Here is a 12056-nt window from a genome sequence, read left to right on the forward strand (position 1 = left end):
CACCTAGACTGCGCTTCATTGTCAAATTTGAAGAAAGCTTTGAAAACAAAAAGAAAAAAAAAATTAAGGATTTTAACAAAGCAGAGGTGAAAAAAAAAAAACTGCACGCGACATTACTAGCTTCAACACTTTTCTCTTCCCATATCAAAAAAGGCATTCATTGTTACTATTCAGTGGGACATTGGCTCAGCAAGAGAATTTGGCACCTCCTGCAGCACATTTTCATGCAGCCACATAAAAACAAAGCATACCAGCTGAATGATCAGCGTAGACCAATCACATTCTCTGAACGATTCAGATATTCAAGATACACAACCAAAAAAAAAGGTGGGGAAGGGTATAATATCATATTCCTTTCACAAAAAAAAAAGAAAGAAGCATACCGTCCAAATTATCAGTAGCTCAATCACATCCTCTGGACATGTTCAAAAGAAAAAGGTACAGCTTCACATGCTTCTTCCAGCATATGCGTCGTGCTCTGATAAGCATCTTTGCAATGTACACAGTTTTAGGTTACAACACAAATATAAGAGTTCCACATTGACAAGTTTACGAGTCAGCCTGCAGGAAAATGTCACGTTGAGTTTTAGTTTCTCAATTAACAATAAGACCATCAATACAGATGTCTTGTTGCAGTTGCTGACTAGTTTACAAGGTGAAATTTCTCTAGTCACTCTGCAAAATCCGCAAAATTTAGGCATAAGCTACATAACTTCCACCACCCCTTTGTCAGTAATAAATGCTGAATAGACAATTTCAGCTACATTGCTGAATAAAGCACCATGACAATGGACCAAAATGTCGTTATTTTATCCTCCCAGTTGCAAAACCCGCGCATAGTTATTAAAGCAGAAGTCTGTTCAGACCCCTGCACCAGTTCTCATGAATGGAGATGCAGCAGGAGGGATCAAACCAAGAGCTCGCATTATTTTCAGTCTGCGTAAACTCGGATCTCTAGATTTTTCTACCAAGGATGGCAACTGCTAGTAGCATAATAAAAAGCTAAGTCAACAAATGCTGCCCAGGAGATGAAGGATGCAGAATGCTCAAAAGAAAGCAAAGATAAAATTGACCCACAACTTCATGTTTAGTTGCTTTTGCATTCTTCTGCTTCCCTGCTTCCATCTGTGTTTGATGAATCTTAAAAGAATGTGCATGATTCAACAAGATACAAACTATTTGATGAGAAAAAGAAAAACAATGAGTTAAAAAATAACTAGAGACAACAGGGACTAGCACACACTCACAGAACTCAGCCTGGGTGTCTTTAGGGTTGCATTCTGTGTCTGATCTTTACTTCTTGATGGTTCGGCTCTCATTGAAAGTGAATCATGATTTTTTTCCCTGGCCTCTGCATTCTGAACGAAAATAATCCTAAAACTATAAATTTTGTCTCATGAAGCACAAAAACAAGATCCAGTAAGAAAGTGCAAGTATGAACTGTAATCTGCTCACAGAATTTGGGCTCTTTGGTTTAAGTTTTTCATGACTACCACTTTCCGTTTCCTCCTCCTCCTTTCCTTGCTCAGACGTTGAAGTCGTCTTGCCCTTTTTAACTGAATTCTGTGCAGCAGTACCATTTGAAGGCTTCTTTTTTGAGGTTTTTACCTGATATAAAGTTCAATTAAAGGAAACCAAAAACCCCAGAACAAAAATGCAAGCCTTGCAAAGAGGAAATTAAGGTATGTAAGACCAGAAAAGATGTTTACTCACAGATACTGAAGTGGCTTTTGGTTTCTTGGGCTTTATATTAGGCTTTGGTTTTCTGCTTTCTGCACTCTTACTTTTTGATAGTAATTGTACTAGGGAGATAATCCCCTAAGATCCCAAAATTGTTTCAACAATATGATAGGAAGACAATTAAGATTCATCCTTAAATGGAACCTAGAATTGCAAATTACTCACAGAGTTCTTCTCTGGCTCCAATTTGGTCTCTTTTCTGCGCTTTGCTTCTGGAGTTGGCTGCGTTTATCATACAAATGCAAAGAAGAAAATGAAAAGCTCAACAAGTCAAACATGAGAAAATGCAAATGAAGAAGGGAAGGAGCCTGTAATCACAGAAATTTTGCTATTTGACTTGGGTTTCTTCTGCTCATCTTCTTTTTTCCTTTTCCGGCTTTTCTCTTCTTTGCTCCTGACTGAATCCAAATTTATTTCCTTCGACTTTTTTGTCATTAACTTGGTATTTAGCTTTTCCAAATTTGATTTTACCTGATACACAAAATTGCAGATGCACATGAATTAAAACATATAGATAATGATCCAATCAAACAGGCCCATTAAGAGGCTCAGACCATAAAGAAGCTACGGAGTAAAAAAAACAAAGCACAGATTTCCATTCTAATGCATTTCTTGAGGACTGCATTACTTTGCTTTTCTTCAGAAGTGTCAGTATGAATTCCAAACATTACTATAAACCTTCAACAATTTAGACTCCCTGAGCACTCACAGTTGGATGGTGATATTGCAATGAAGGAAGAATGTGTTCATTTTCCCCTTGATTTTACCAGACGAAAAAGAAGACAAGACAAACTTACAGATGAAAGGGATTTGATATTCTCGCCTTTGTCAATTTTAGTTTGCTTTTCCATTTTATTTTGAGATGCCTCAGCCACAACTGTTCCTGCTCAAACAAGCATGCAACTGTGAAAAGTAAGATAAATAACTGAGTACTTTGAATTATGACTAACACTTTCAATAACTACCATCTTGTGAGTTTCTTAAGTGCAACTTTTTAATACCTCATAAACCTATTACCTTCACAAATAACATAAGCATCAGTATTAATGAGATTGGGGCGCAGAGACGAGCAAAAAAGCTTCAAATGTTTCTTCCTTCATAATGATTAATCACAAATTAAGTAAAGAAAAGACAGCAAATCAGAAAGAGAATAAGAGAAGTCAAGCTGTGTCAAAAACTTTTTGATGCCCCAAAGTAGGAAGTGCGTAACATAAAATTCAACAAAGTTTGGTCATGTAGTTAAGAAAAGAGAGAGAGAGACTAGAAAGAGGGTAAGAGAACTGGTAAGCTAAGTCAAAATCCTTGTGACATACCAAAAGGCTAGTACGCCCCATAAAATGGAACGAACAAAAATGAAAACTTCAATAAACATTATTTTGATAGAAAACTAGAAGGAAGCTACCTCTCTCTTGAATTAAATAGTTTCTCATATTACTCACGTAAAAAAGCAAAAACACAAAAAAAAAGGGAGAATAAAATGGTATACAAAATCAAAAGATGGGCTAACCTTTTGTTTTTTGCTTACATGAACCTGATTTGGAGCGCTGGAGTTCCTACAGTTCAAATCCATTATTGGTAAGATACATTCAAAAGGATCATTTAATTTTCTGGCCTATAATGATGCATAAAGCACCTATGCATTGCCTTCTGCATATGAATTTGACAAGAAAGAATTACCTGCTTCATAGCTTCACTCAGAATAGCACACTATGACAACTCGTGTATCCCTTGCATCTTATCATTGAAAGGTATAGACAACATAACTGTTCAGAACACTGTTAAAGGGTACATGGACAAATTTAAATGCTCAAACTCCAAGCCAAGTTGAATAGGATCTTACAAAAAGATGCAGGAAGAGGAAACTGCTGCCACAACTTCAAAATTAACAAATTAGTGCAGAGACCAAACAACCAAGCAGCAAAGGGCCAGTTCCAACTTGTAGTGTCCTTACAGTGGAATTAGATCTCCACCTGTTTTTCTCCACTTCCCTTTACATCTTCCACTTACAGTGCCTTCATCAACCTACCATCAAATGAAGTAAAAATATGACTCACTTTTGTTCTTTGCAAGATACAGAATGTACTAATTTCACTGGCAGTAACATTTATTTGTGAAATGCAGGAGAACTAAGGTTTTTTTGTAATAAGAATATGGAGCTGAACCAACAAAATCACCAGAATGATAACTCTTGCGAGATTTGAAAAACAGTAGTCGCTCTCTCATCTATTTTTCCAACAGAAAATCTGTTACTTGCCCTTAGTTTATCTTAGCGTCTGCAACTGAATGATCAATTTTGCATTCATGCACATTGCTATATGGAGTTGCACGTTATCAGATCAACAATAGACATCACACTGCAAGAAAATTTACTGACATCTAGGTTTTTCAAGTATTTGATCGTACTTAAAGCAATTCAAGCTGTACAGAGCAATAATAGGTCATACTAGATATCAACAGACTGCATTATGCGATATAAGGAAACTGAATGTATCTTATATCTTCCCTTTCAATATACAAAAGCGGCTAATCATTATCATCCATATATCTACATTAAATAGCATTTAAGAGTACATTATTTTGAAACACAAATGCATTGAAAAATATACCCCTACCGTCAATCACATCCACGTGACAGAATGGCTGCCCATGCAACACTATAGCTTCAAGCATTTCAACCACTCACATCCTCAAAGAACCGCTGCATGAAGTAAAGATCTTTGTTGCACATGCTCAGTGCAGGTCTTCAGGATGAGAATGCCTAATGGTTCTAGGTATCAAGTTCTACAATTTCCTCAAATCTAGGATATTGAGATGCCAAGACTATCGGAGATGTCTAGAGGTAAAGGCAGAAGACATATCCTTCCTAAAATTTTCAAACTCCGAAGCATGAAAACTTTACTCTACATTAGGTACATCCAGTTGTTGGAACTAGCATGAAATGGACAGATATCAATATCAAGGTCTGCTGGAAAGCTGCAAATTCTCAACAATTAAAACAAAAAAAGGCAAAAAAGACATTGTCATGTTAGAGCAGTTGAATGCCCCTGCATAACTACGAACATATACCAATGGTCCAGCATTGCACTTCAGTAACAATCAAAGATCAAAAATCTAGTAGGACCACAAATTGTAGCTAAATTATTACAAGGCAATAAAATCATTTCCGCTGCAGCTCAAGGGTTAATACTTTTAGTTAACAACATCAGCTGTGAATTGTCAGAAATTGAAAGTCAGCAGTTAATTTAACACAGGAGATGCTCCAATTAACAGCACTGAGAAACCACATTTTAGCCCAGAGCGTTCATGTCAACACAATCGCAAAAAATAGGGGATTAAACCCAGTGGTAACCAAGCAGTATTGGCTTTCATCGATCTTAAATTAATCAAACTACAACCAAAATCAAAAGAAATGAACCAAGAAACAAGAAAAACATTCAAGAAATCCTCCTACACCTTCTAATTTCCCCAGCCCCCAAGTCCCATTTCCAAATAATAACTATGAATATTGGAAAGAAAAAGGATAAATTAACTTACGTGTAGAAGTGAAAAGAGTCCAGAAAAACTTCAGATGTTAGCTGTCAAAAAACTCAAAACTCTTTCCGTATAATCTGCACTTCTTGTTGGAGAGTGGAGACAATGGGGAGTGAAACAAATGTGGCCAATTTACAACAGCACTTGCGCAGAAATGAGAGTTCCAAGACCTTGGACGACTTTTTCCCTTCAATGTCTGCCAGGTCCTAATAACGAAACCAAAGCCAAAAGGAAAACAAGAAGGGATAAAGAGTTAATTACAAAGTACCCCCTCAAAAAACCACATGCCTTGCCTTGCTTGTTATTCACATAGATGATGGAACAAATCAATTCTCTCAGCTTTTTATGGTTTCCCATGGCCGAGCGCTCCTAAATTGCCTTCCAGTATGATGATTTTGTAACGGGAGATGCATGTATATTTATTATTGTGATGAAACGACAGCTTTTTTTTTCGGGTCTAAATGGGTATCCGGAATTACCCAGACTAATCTCTTAGTTGGGCAGAGTTTCGCCCCAAATATGCCCAGCAACAATAGCACATGGGGATCGAATCTGAGACTTTACTGTAATTATAAACGACCAATCCCAACCGAGCTACCCACGGAGCACGATAAAACGAGCTTGTCATAAAATTCATTATTTGTTACCTAGAGTTGGAAAATGTACACTTGAAAATTATTATTAAATCTATTATTTGTTCTTTTTCAACTTCATGTTTAAAAATGGTGAACACATATTTGTGGGTAAATGTTGATTTCCTTTGCCGAGGAAGTAGGAAATCACAATGAGTCGGAGGTGGAGGAAGGAAGGTGAGACAGTGAGTCAGGCGGTGGAGGTGGTGGAGGCGGAGGAAGGAAGGTGAGAGATAGTCTTGAGAGACGATGAGAAAGAAATGGAGGAAGAGTAACAAGAGTTAACAGATTAGGTTTTTGCAATTTCAATTGTTAGATATATCAGTATTATTGTTATTAACTTATTATGTTATATAATATATATTATATATGTATTGTTAAAAAAAATTATATTATATATAAATATTATTATTCGAAATTAAAATAACAGTTCTGATTTTGAATTCCCCAATTCGAAATCGGTAATTACGATTTCAAAAATTATATTTTCGAATTCGATCCGATTTCGACCAATTCGAAATCGGAATTACCGAATTTCATTCCGAATTACCGAAATTCAGAATTCGAAGTTCCGAATTCAATTCGAAATCGGTCGGTAAATCGAAATTTTTTGAATTTGCACACCCCTAGTTGTAACTAGTTGATTAATCTAACTAAAGCATCCCATATAACAAAAGTAGTGTGTCTAACTAACTAATTAGTCCACAACTGGTTAGAAAGTTATTTGTATAAAGTACTACTACTTTCAAGGTCAAGAATTAAGGCCATGTTTAAAAGGTGGGTTTTTTGGGTGTTTGTCTAAAATTTTACTGTAGTTTAATGTAGAAGTTTTTTAAAAAAATTTTGAAGTGTGTTTTTTAAAAAAAATTTTGAAGTGTATTATTTAAAAACTTTGAAATTTTTTTTGCGGTTACTGTAGGTAAAGTTTTTAAAAAACTTGTAGCAAACAAACTTGGCAAAAAACTTGGCTTAAGTTTGGATTGCATTTTTCTAGATATTTTATAGAAAAATTACTGTAGCGATTTGATATATGTGAGGTAAAACGGTGATTGGGAAATGTGTTCACAAAAAATGTAGCAATTTTTCTTTAGAAAATGACTGTCCAAACAAGGCCTGCACTTGACAAAATTTGTTTTCCTCACCCACATTTATAGTTCCTACTATTTATGTAACTTAAGTTATAATGTTTAAGTTGATTGGACTGCTGTAATCTTATAACAAAGAGTATATTTGGTACACGTATTATTTCTATCTTATTTACACACACTGATTTGTTTGTATTATCAACATATTTTTTAATCACCTTATTTATCTCACATACATCACATCAAAAAAGTGCTACAGTATTTTTTTCGCAAAATTATCTCAAATAATTTACTATCCAAACACACTTAAAATTATATGACAAAGTTTAAGTATTCAATTTGATATATAGCTTCCCAATTGGGTTCTTTGTGTCAATTGAGAAATATTGAAAATCCTATCATGGGGCAAAGTGAGAAACATGTTTTGTTGAGGGGCATGTTAGTACCTCCAAAAAGAAACTACGCCGTCCCGTTCTCTTTGCTTCTGTTTTTGTCTGTTTTCTTCTCCTCCCCATCTGTAAAACCCTTCACCCCTGCTCCAAGTGCTCTCTCCTTGGCCCTGTCTGATTTTCTCGAAGTGGGTTCTTCAGTCCAGAAGGTAGCAACTAAAGGCTCGCTCTTTTTTTCTTCCTTCCCTTCGATTTTTAGCTTTGCAGCATTGAATATTGAATTCTGAATTTCTTTTGACTGGCAAAATCTTTGTATCTGTAGGGTTTTATTCTTATTACGTGTTTGAGCTTATATTCACATGCTTACATATTTCAACAGCCATTTGGTATAATCTCATCGTCTTGTATATCCTGTTTTTCTCCGTATTTAATTCCGGATAACATGGGCTAGTAATTTTATAATGTTGATTACCAAAAAGAGGATCTTCCAATGAGGTTTTTTTTTTCTCCTTTTTCTTTTTTGATAGTGCTCTCGTTGAGACTCAGCATCATATCATTTTTCCTTGGTCAAAGAATTATTCATTTTTATTGCCCTGATTCCCTTTATCTTAAGCTTATGCAATCACTTAGTTATGGAATTTTTCTGGAACATTGATAAGCTTATAGTTTATCTAGAGTAATAACAGGCTTTTATGCATATTTGATGCTCCTATGTATGGCTTTTGCTCTTTCCATTTCCCTGCTTGAAGATAAGAAGTGAGATTGCCTGAATGTAAGCTGCTGCAATGATTGAAAATGGTGTACTATTTGTGGAAGTGGTTATTATGCTATAAAATTTTCAAAACAAATTTATATCATTTTGTAATGAAAGGGTTTTGTGGAGGGTAAGAAATACATGGCATTTGAAGGAAAGGGAGATAGAATTTGACTAATAAAGATCAATGTTTGAAAATTCTTTTCTGTACTTTCTTATCAGAATCATTGAGCTGTTGCGTTTCCTTTATTGAAAAAGCAGAACAAAAGAATTCTTGGTCAGGGTGCGTCTCTTTGGTGACACGCTAATTGAATTTTGTGGAGAAAAGTCATGTAGTTTGCCATATTTTAAATAAAAATTAGACCTTTCTTGATGGATTTACCTTTTCTTCCCCTCTTTCTCCTATTTTTCGCTATAAAGGTTTTATGATAGCATGAAGTGTAGCGGTTGAGCAATTATCTAGAAATGGTGGATTGGTGGTGGTCCATAGTTGCAGCTGCAATACCAGCTGTGGTTGCAGGGCAGGCTTTCAGGATGAAGAACAGGCGAGCGGAAGAGCAGAGGTTAAAGAGTGCTCGGGGTCGCGAAAAGAGCTCAGATGAAATATTTGTTTGTGAGAGGGTGTGTACTTCGAAGAGGATGCTGAAGAAGGTTGGCGCATTTTCTAAAGACCCAACTCCTGATACTTGTGTGACTGTTTGCGGTGTTTCTGAGCTAGATGCTTGCGCTGATGCTTGTGCCCGGACTGTCTGTGTTAATCAACATCAAGTGCCTAATTGGAATGACATCTGTCTTAAGAGGTGTCAAAGTGAGTGCCTTAGGCTCTCAAATTCTTCTGCTATGTCTTCATAGCATTGCTATTGTTTTTAAAATGGCCTCAGGATTCTACTGCACCTGACGTTCTGTTTGAGATGCGTATCCCTTTTCAAATTCAAGATTTATGCTTCTCATATTGATGGTGCTTTCTTATCTCGGTTTTATCTTCTGGTTGACAACTTCATGTTTTTTTTAATCAAGTATTTTCTTTTTATATCCATCCCGTCATACTCCACTAACTGCATTTTCCAATTCATTTCAATGGATTTAAACTTGAAGTCGGGGGGATTTTATCTACCCCAGACGCAGAATAACCTCAGCACATGGAAGATTAGGGATGTAGCATCCATCATCTCTGATGAGGGATGATCATGATTGGCTCCATATTCATACTGCCTTGACGCATGGTTAATGGGGTTTATTCTGTCACTGATGGTTATAATCCAAATGGTAGTATGAGAAATTCTGATTCTCCTCTGTTAAACGCTCACCCATGTTTGAGACTCTAGATCTTTTATTTCAAATGATGGCAATGGGAGATTGCTGATTCTGTTTTGTTTGGTAATATTCTGAGTTTATATTCTCTGATTCTCCTCTGCTAAGCTAAATTGAAGATTAAGCATGATGGAAGACGTAAGTTTATTAAATCCCTTGCAACACAAAGCAATTTCCTCCAACATGTACATCTATCTCTTAAGATGGGCACACTGCCCTGGTTAGTGTTCTCTGAGCTTAAAGCTCAGAGAGAATCTGGAAGTGTTACACAGCTATAGATTTAGTAGCCATGCAGTCTCAATTCCCTGCTCGTCTACGTACATAGCCTTAAAATTCAACTCTCAAACACTCGAGTCAATATGAATCAACTGCAAGCTAAATCCTTGCCATATTGACTTTAATTTAGACATGAATTCGCAAGCACATTCACAGCTATTACTACATGCCAAGAACAATCATCGGTCATTGACAAATTTTTGCCTGCAAAGAGCGAGATTGTACATAGGCTTCCCTACACGGAGCCAGTTCCAGAGCAACAAAATATACAAACATTTTAACATTTCTACAAACATAGGGGCATCAGATGAACAACTAAACTGAGTACCAAATACACTTCCGACAACCTAAACATCAGCCACCTTATGCGAAGGAATCCAATCAAAACGTGTCCAAAATTTTCAGCACATCACAACTTAGAAGCTGATACTACTGTTACCAAACTCAGTCCCCCTCCCTTCCATCCAACCAATCTATTCCAATTCCAACTTATAAGCAGGTTCTTCTTGAACCCATCCACCTAGTCAGATTCTTCTAACTCATCAGCAGGAAAACACATTCCCCGTGTAATCCATCGGAGCCGAATTCCACCATTCACCTCCATCACCAGTTCACCGCCTCATTCCACCGCCAACCAAGTTCACTGCTCATACATTGATCACATTCTTCCTAGGCCTACCTCTCTTTTTAGCACTCGGATTTGACACTCTTGCCACCTTCGCAGTCTTCTGCTCCTTCCTCCCACTCTCCATCCCCACCCCAGCATTACCACCAACATTTCTATTATTGTTTTCCTCATTACCCGGAAACATCGGAGGCATCCAATTCGGAAACCCAGAAGCATCAACACCCTTCCCACCATCCAAATCCCCACTCGCAAAACCCATCGGAAAAAAACCCCAACAACAGTAATACGCCTCTTTCCCCGGCACCGTGGGCGGCATTGCCGAAATCTCCATCCCAGTGAACGCCCTCTCGCAATTCTCACACCTCAAACAACACCCCTCGTAAAGCCTAGGATACTCGTAAAGATTATAACAGTACGGACACACCGTCCAAAACGTCGTTGTAGCACCCCTTTGTCCCCTCATGGCCCCACCACCACCACTTCCGCTATTGCTCAAATTACTCCTGCGGCCCGAAGCCCGGGCAGTGTTGGGTGTAGAGCTATTGACATTGCTAGCATTGTTACCAGCACCACTAGCATTATTAGCGGTATTATTTCCCCTGGAGCTTCGCCGGACGGGCAATTTCTGATTGGAGAGATCATTCTTGTGTTGGCGCTGCTGCTGCCGCTGTTGTAAATCTTTCTGCCTCTTCATAGCAGCTAGATCTATCTTGGTAAAAAACGACAGCTCCTTATCGTAGGCGGATTTCTGGACGGGATCGGACAGAACGTTCCATGCATCGGCAACGAGGCGGAAAGCGGATTCGGCGAATTCGAACTTGTTCTTGTCCGGGTGGAGAAGAAGAGCGAAACGACGGTACTGTTTCCTAACGAGGTCGGAGTCATCGGTGCGGTTGGGGAGTTGGAGAATCGAGTACCAGTCGTTGTGTTGGCCGATACGCTTTTCGGAAGCTAGCAAGACTTGGGCTACGGCTAAGATCTGCTCGGAGCCGTCGACTAAGGGCTCGGTTTCTTGAGCTAAGACGGCGAACTCTTTGCAGCCGGCAAAGTCGCGGTTGCGGAGAAGTTTCTCGGCGATTCCTAGTAAACGTTCGGCTTCAGCTCGGGTGGTGGTGGTGTGATGTTCCATTTTTTCTTGGGGGAAATTTTTTTCTTTTTTTCTGAGGTTGGATTGCTTTAAATTTTTTCGGATTGTTTTGAGGTTCTTTTTTCCCTCTGTCTCCTCGAGGACAGTCAGGAAATGGAGCTTGGGAAGTTGGGACGGTTTCAGTGGGTGGGTTACAGTTACTGACTGGCTTTCACGGGTTTGGGCTGCAGTTGGAGGGTACAACTTACTAATGCACAAAGTATAATAAGTGTGTGTGGATTGGAAATTATTTAAAATATTATTGAAAATAATTACCGTAAGAAATTTTGTGATATTATGTAATATATGAGATAAAATAAAAACTTGATTGAAAATTATAATTATGATCTAAATAAAATAATAGTTGAGATATTTTTGTTGAGACGTGGCACACTTCGTATGAATTAGAGGAAAATGCACACCCTTTACGTGTGCAAATTAAAAGAAAAATTTATTTTTTTTAAAAAAGAACAGTTATTAGAAGGATTTTTTTTGTTGTTAGACAAAAAAAAAAAGAAATTTTTGGCAATTATTGCATGTTTGTACTATATAACTTTTTAATGAGAGAGTAAATAAGGAAAAAC

At 37.5% G+C, this 12056-nt stretch overlaps 3 protein-coding genes across 11 annotated transcripts; 1 reads left to right on the plus strand and 2 right to left on the minus strand.

Moving 5' to 3' along the window:
- Positions 1-422: 422 nt before the first annotated feature.
- Positions 423-5637, minus strand: LOC113748631 (vicilin-like seed storage protein At2g18540). Of its 9 annotated transcripts, none has more exons than XM_027292124.1 (13): positions 5275-5637; positions 4353-4498; positions 3581-3762; positions 3418-3474; positions 3248-3293; positions 2538-2623; positions 2059-2211; positions 1906-1962; positions 1714-1818; positions 1456-1608; positions 1248-1358; positions 1078-1140; positions 423-983 (listed from the first exon to the last, which is right to left on the minus strand). In XM_027292124.1, exons 4-13 carry the CDS (start codon positions 3424-3426, stop codon positions 861-863), a joined length of 906 nt encoding a protein of 301 aa, XP_027147925.1. In that variant the 5' UTR covers positions 3427-3474; positions 3581-3762; positions 4353-4498; positions 5275-5637; the 3' UTR covers positions 423-860. The 9 variants fall into 9 exon arrangements, with proteins under 9 accessions (XP_027147925.1, XP_027147923.1, XP_027147929.1 ...); XM_027292122.1 differs by having other exon boundaries at positions 4353-4713; XM_027292128.1 differs by lacking the exon at positions 4353-4498 and having other exon boundaries at positions 423-980; positions 1078-1125.
- Positions 5638-7467: 1830 nt separating this feature from the next.
- Positions 7468-9161, plus strand: LOC113749290 (uncharacterized protein At5g64816). The gene is made up of 2 exons (XM_027292977.1): positions 7468-7586; positions 8552-9161. Exon 2 carries the CDS (start codon positions 8597-8599, stop codon positions 8981-8983), a length of 387 nt encoding a protein of 128 aa, XP_027148778.1. The 5' UTR covers positions 7468-7586; positions 8552-8596; the 3' UTR covers positions 8984-9161.
- Positions 9162-9802: 641 nt separating this feature from the next.
- On the minus strand, positions 9803-11630 carry LOC113749416. Its single transcript, XM_027293148.1, has one exon. It carries the CDS (start codon positions 11473-11475, stop codon positions 10366-10368), a length of 1110 nt encoding a protein of 369 aa, XP_027148949.1. The 5' UTR covers positions 11476-11630; the 3' UTR covers positions 9803-10365.
- Between the last annotated feature and the right edge of the window lie 426 nt (positions 11631-12056).

This window comes from Coffea eugenioides, chromosome 10, assembly GCF_003713205.1.
Source record: "Coffea eugenioides isolate CCC68of chromosome 10, Ceug_1.0, whole genome shotgun sequence".
NCBI classification, from domain to species: domain Eukaryota; kingdom Viridiplantae; phylum Streptophyta; class Magnoliopsida; order Gentianales; family Rubiaceae; genus Coffea; species Coffea eugenioides.

Excerpts from the sequence above, each read along its gene's own strand:
- LOC113749290 (XM_027292977.1), top strand. The coding sequence starts at position 8,597 with ATGGTGGATTGGTGGTGGTCCATAGTTGCAGCTGCAATACCAGCTGTG.
- LOC113749416 (XM_027293148.1), bottom strand. The coding sequence starts at position 11,475 with ATGGAACATCACACCACCACCACCCGAGCTGAAGCCGAACGTTTACTA.
- LOC113748631 (XM_027292121.1), bottom strand. Across the intron at positions 2,212-2,537 it reads ATATCAAATCCCTTTCATCT|GTAAAATCAAATTTGGAAAA; the intron begins GTAAGTTTGTCT and ends TTTGTGTATCAG. Across the intron at positions 1,819-1,905 it reads TGGAGCCAGAGAAGAACTCT|GGGATTATCTCCCTAGTACA; the intron begins GTGAGTAATTTG and ends TTGGGATCTTAG.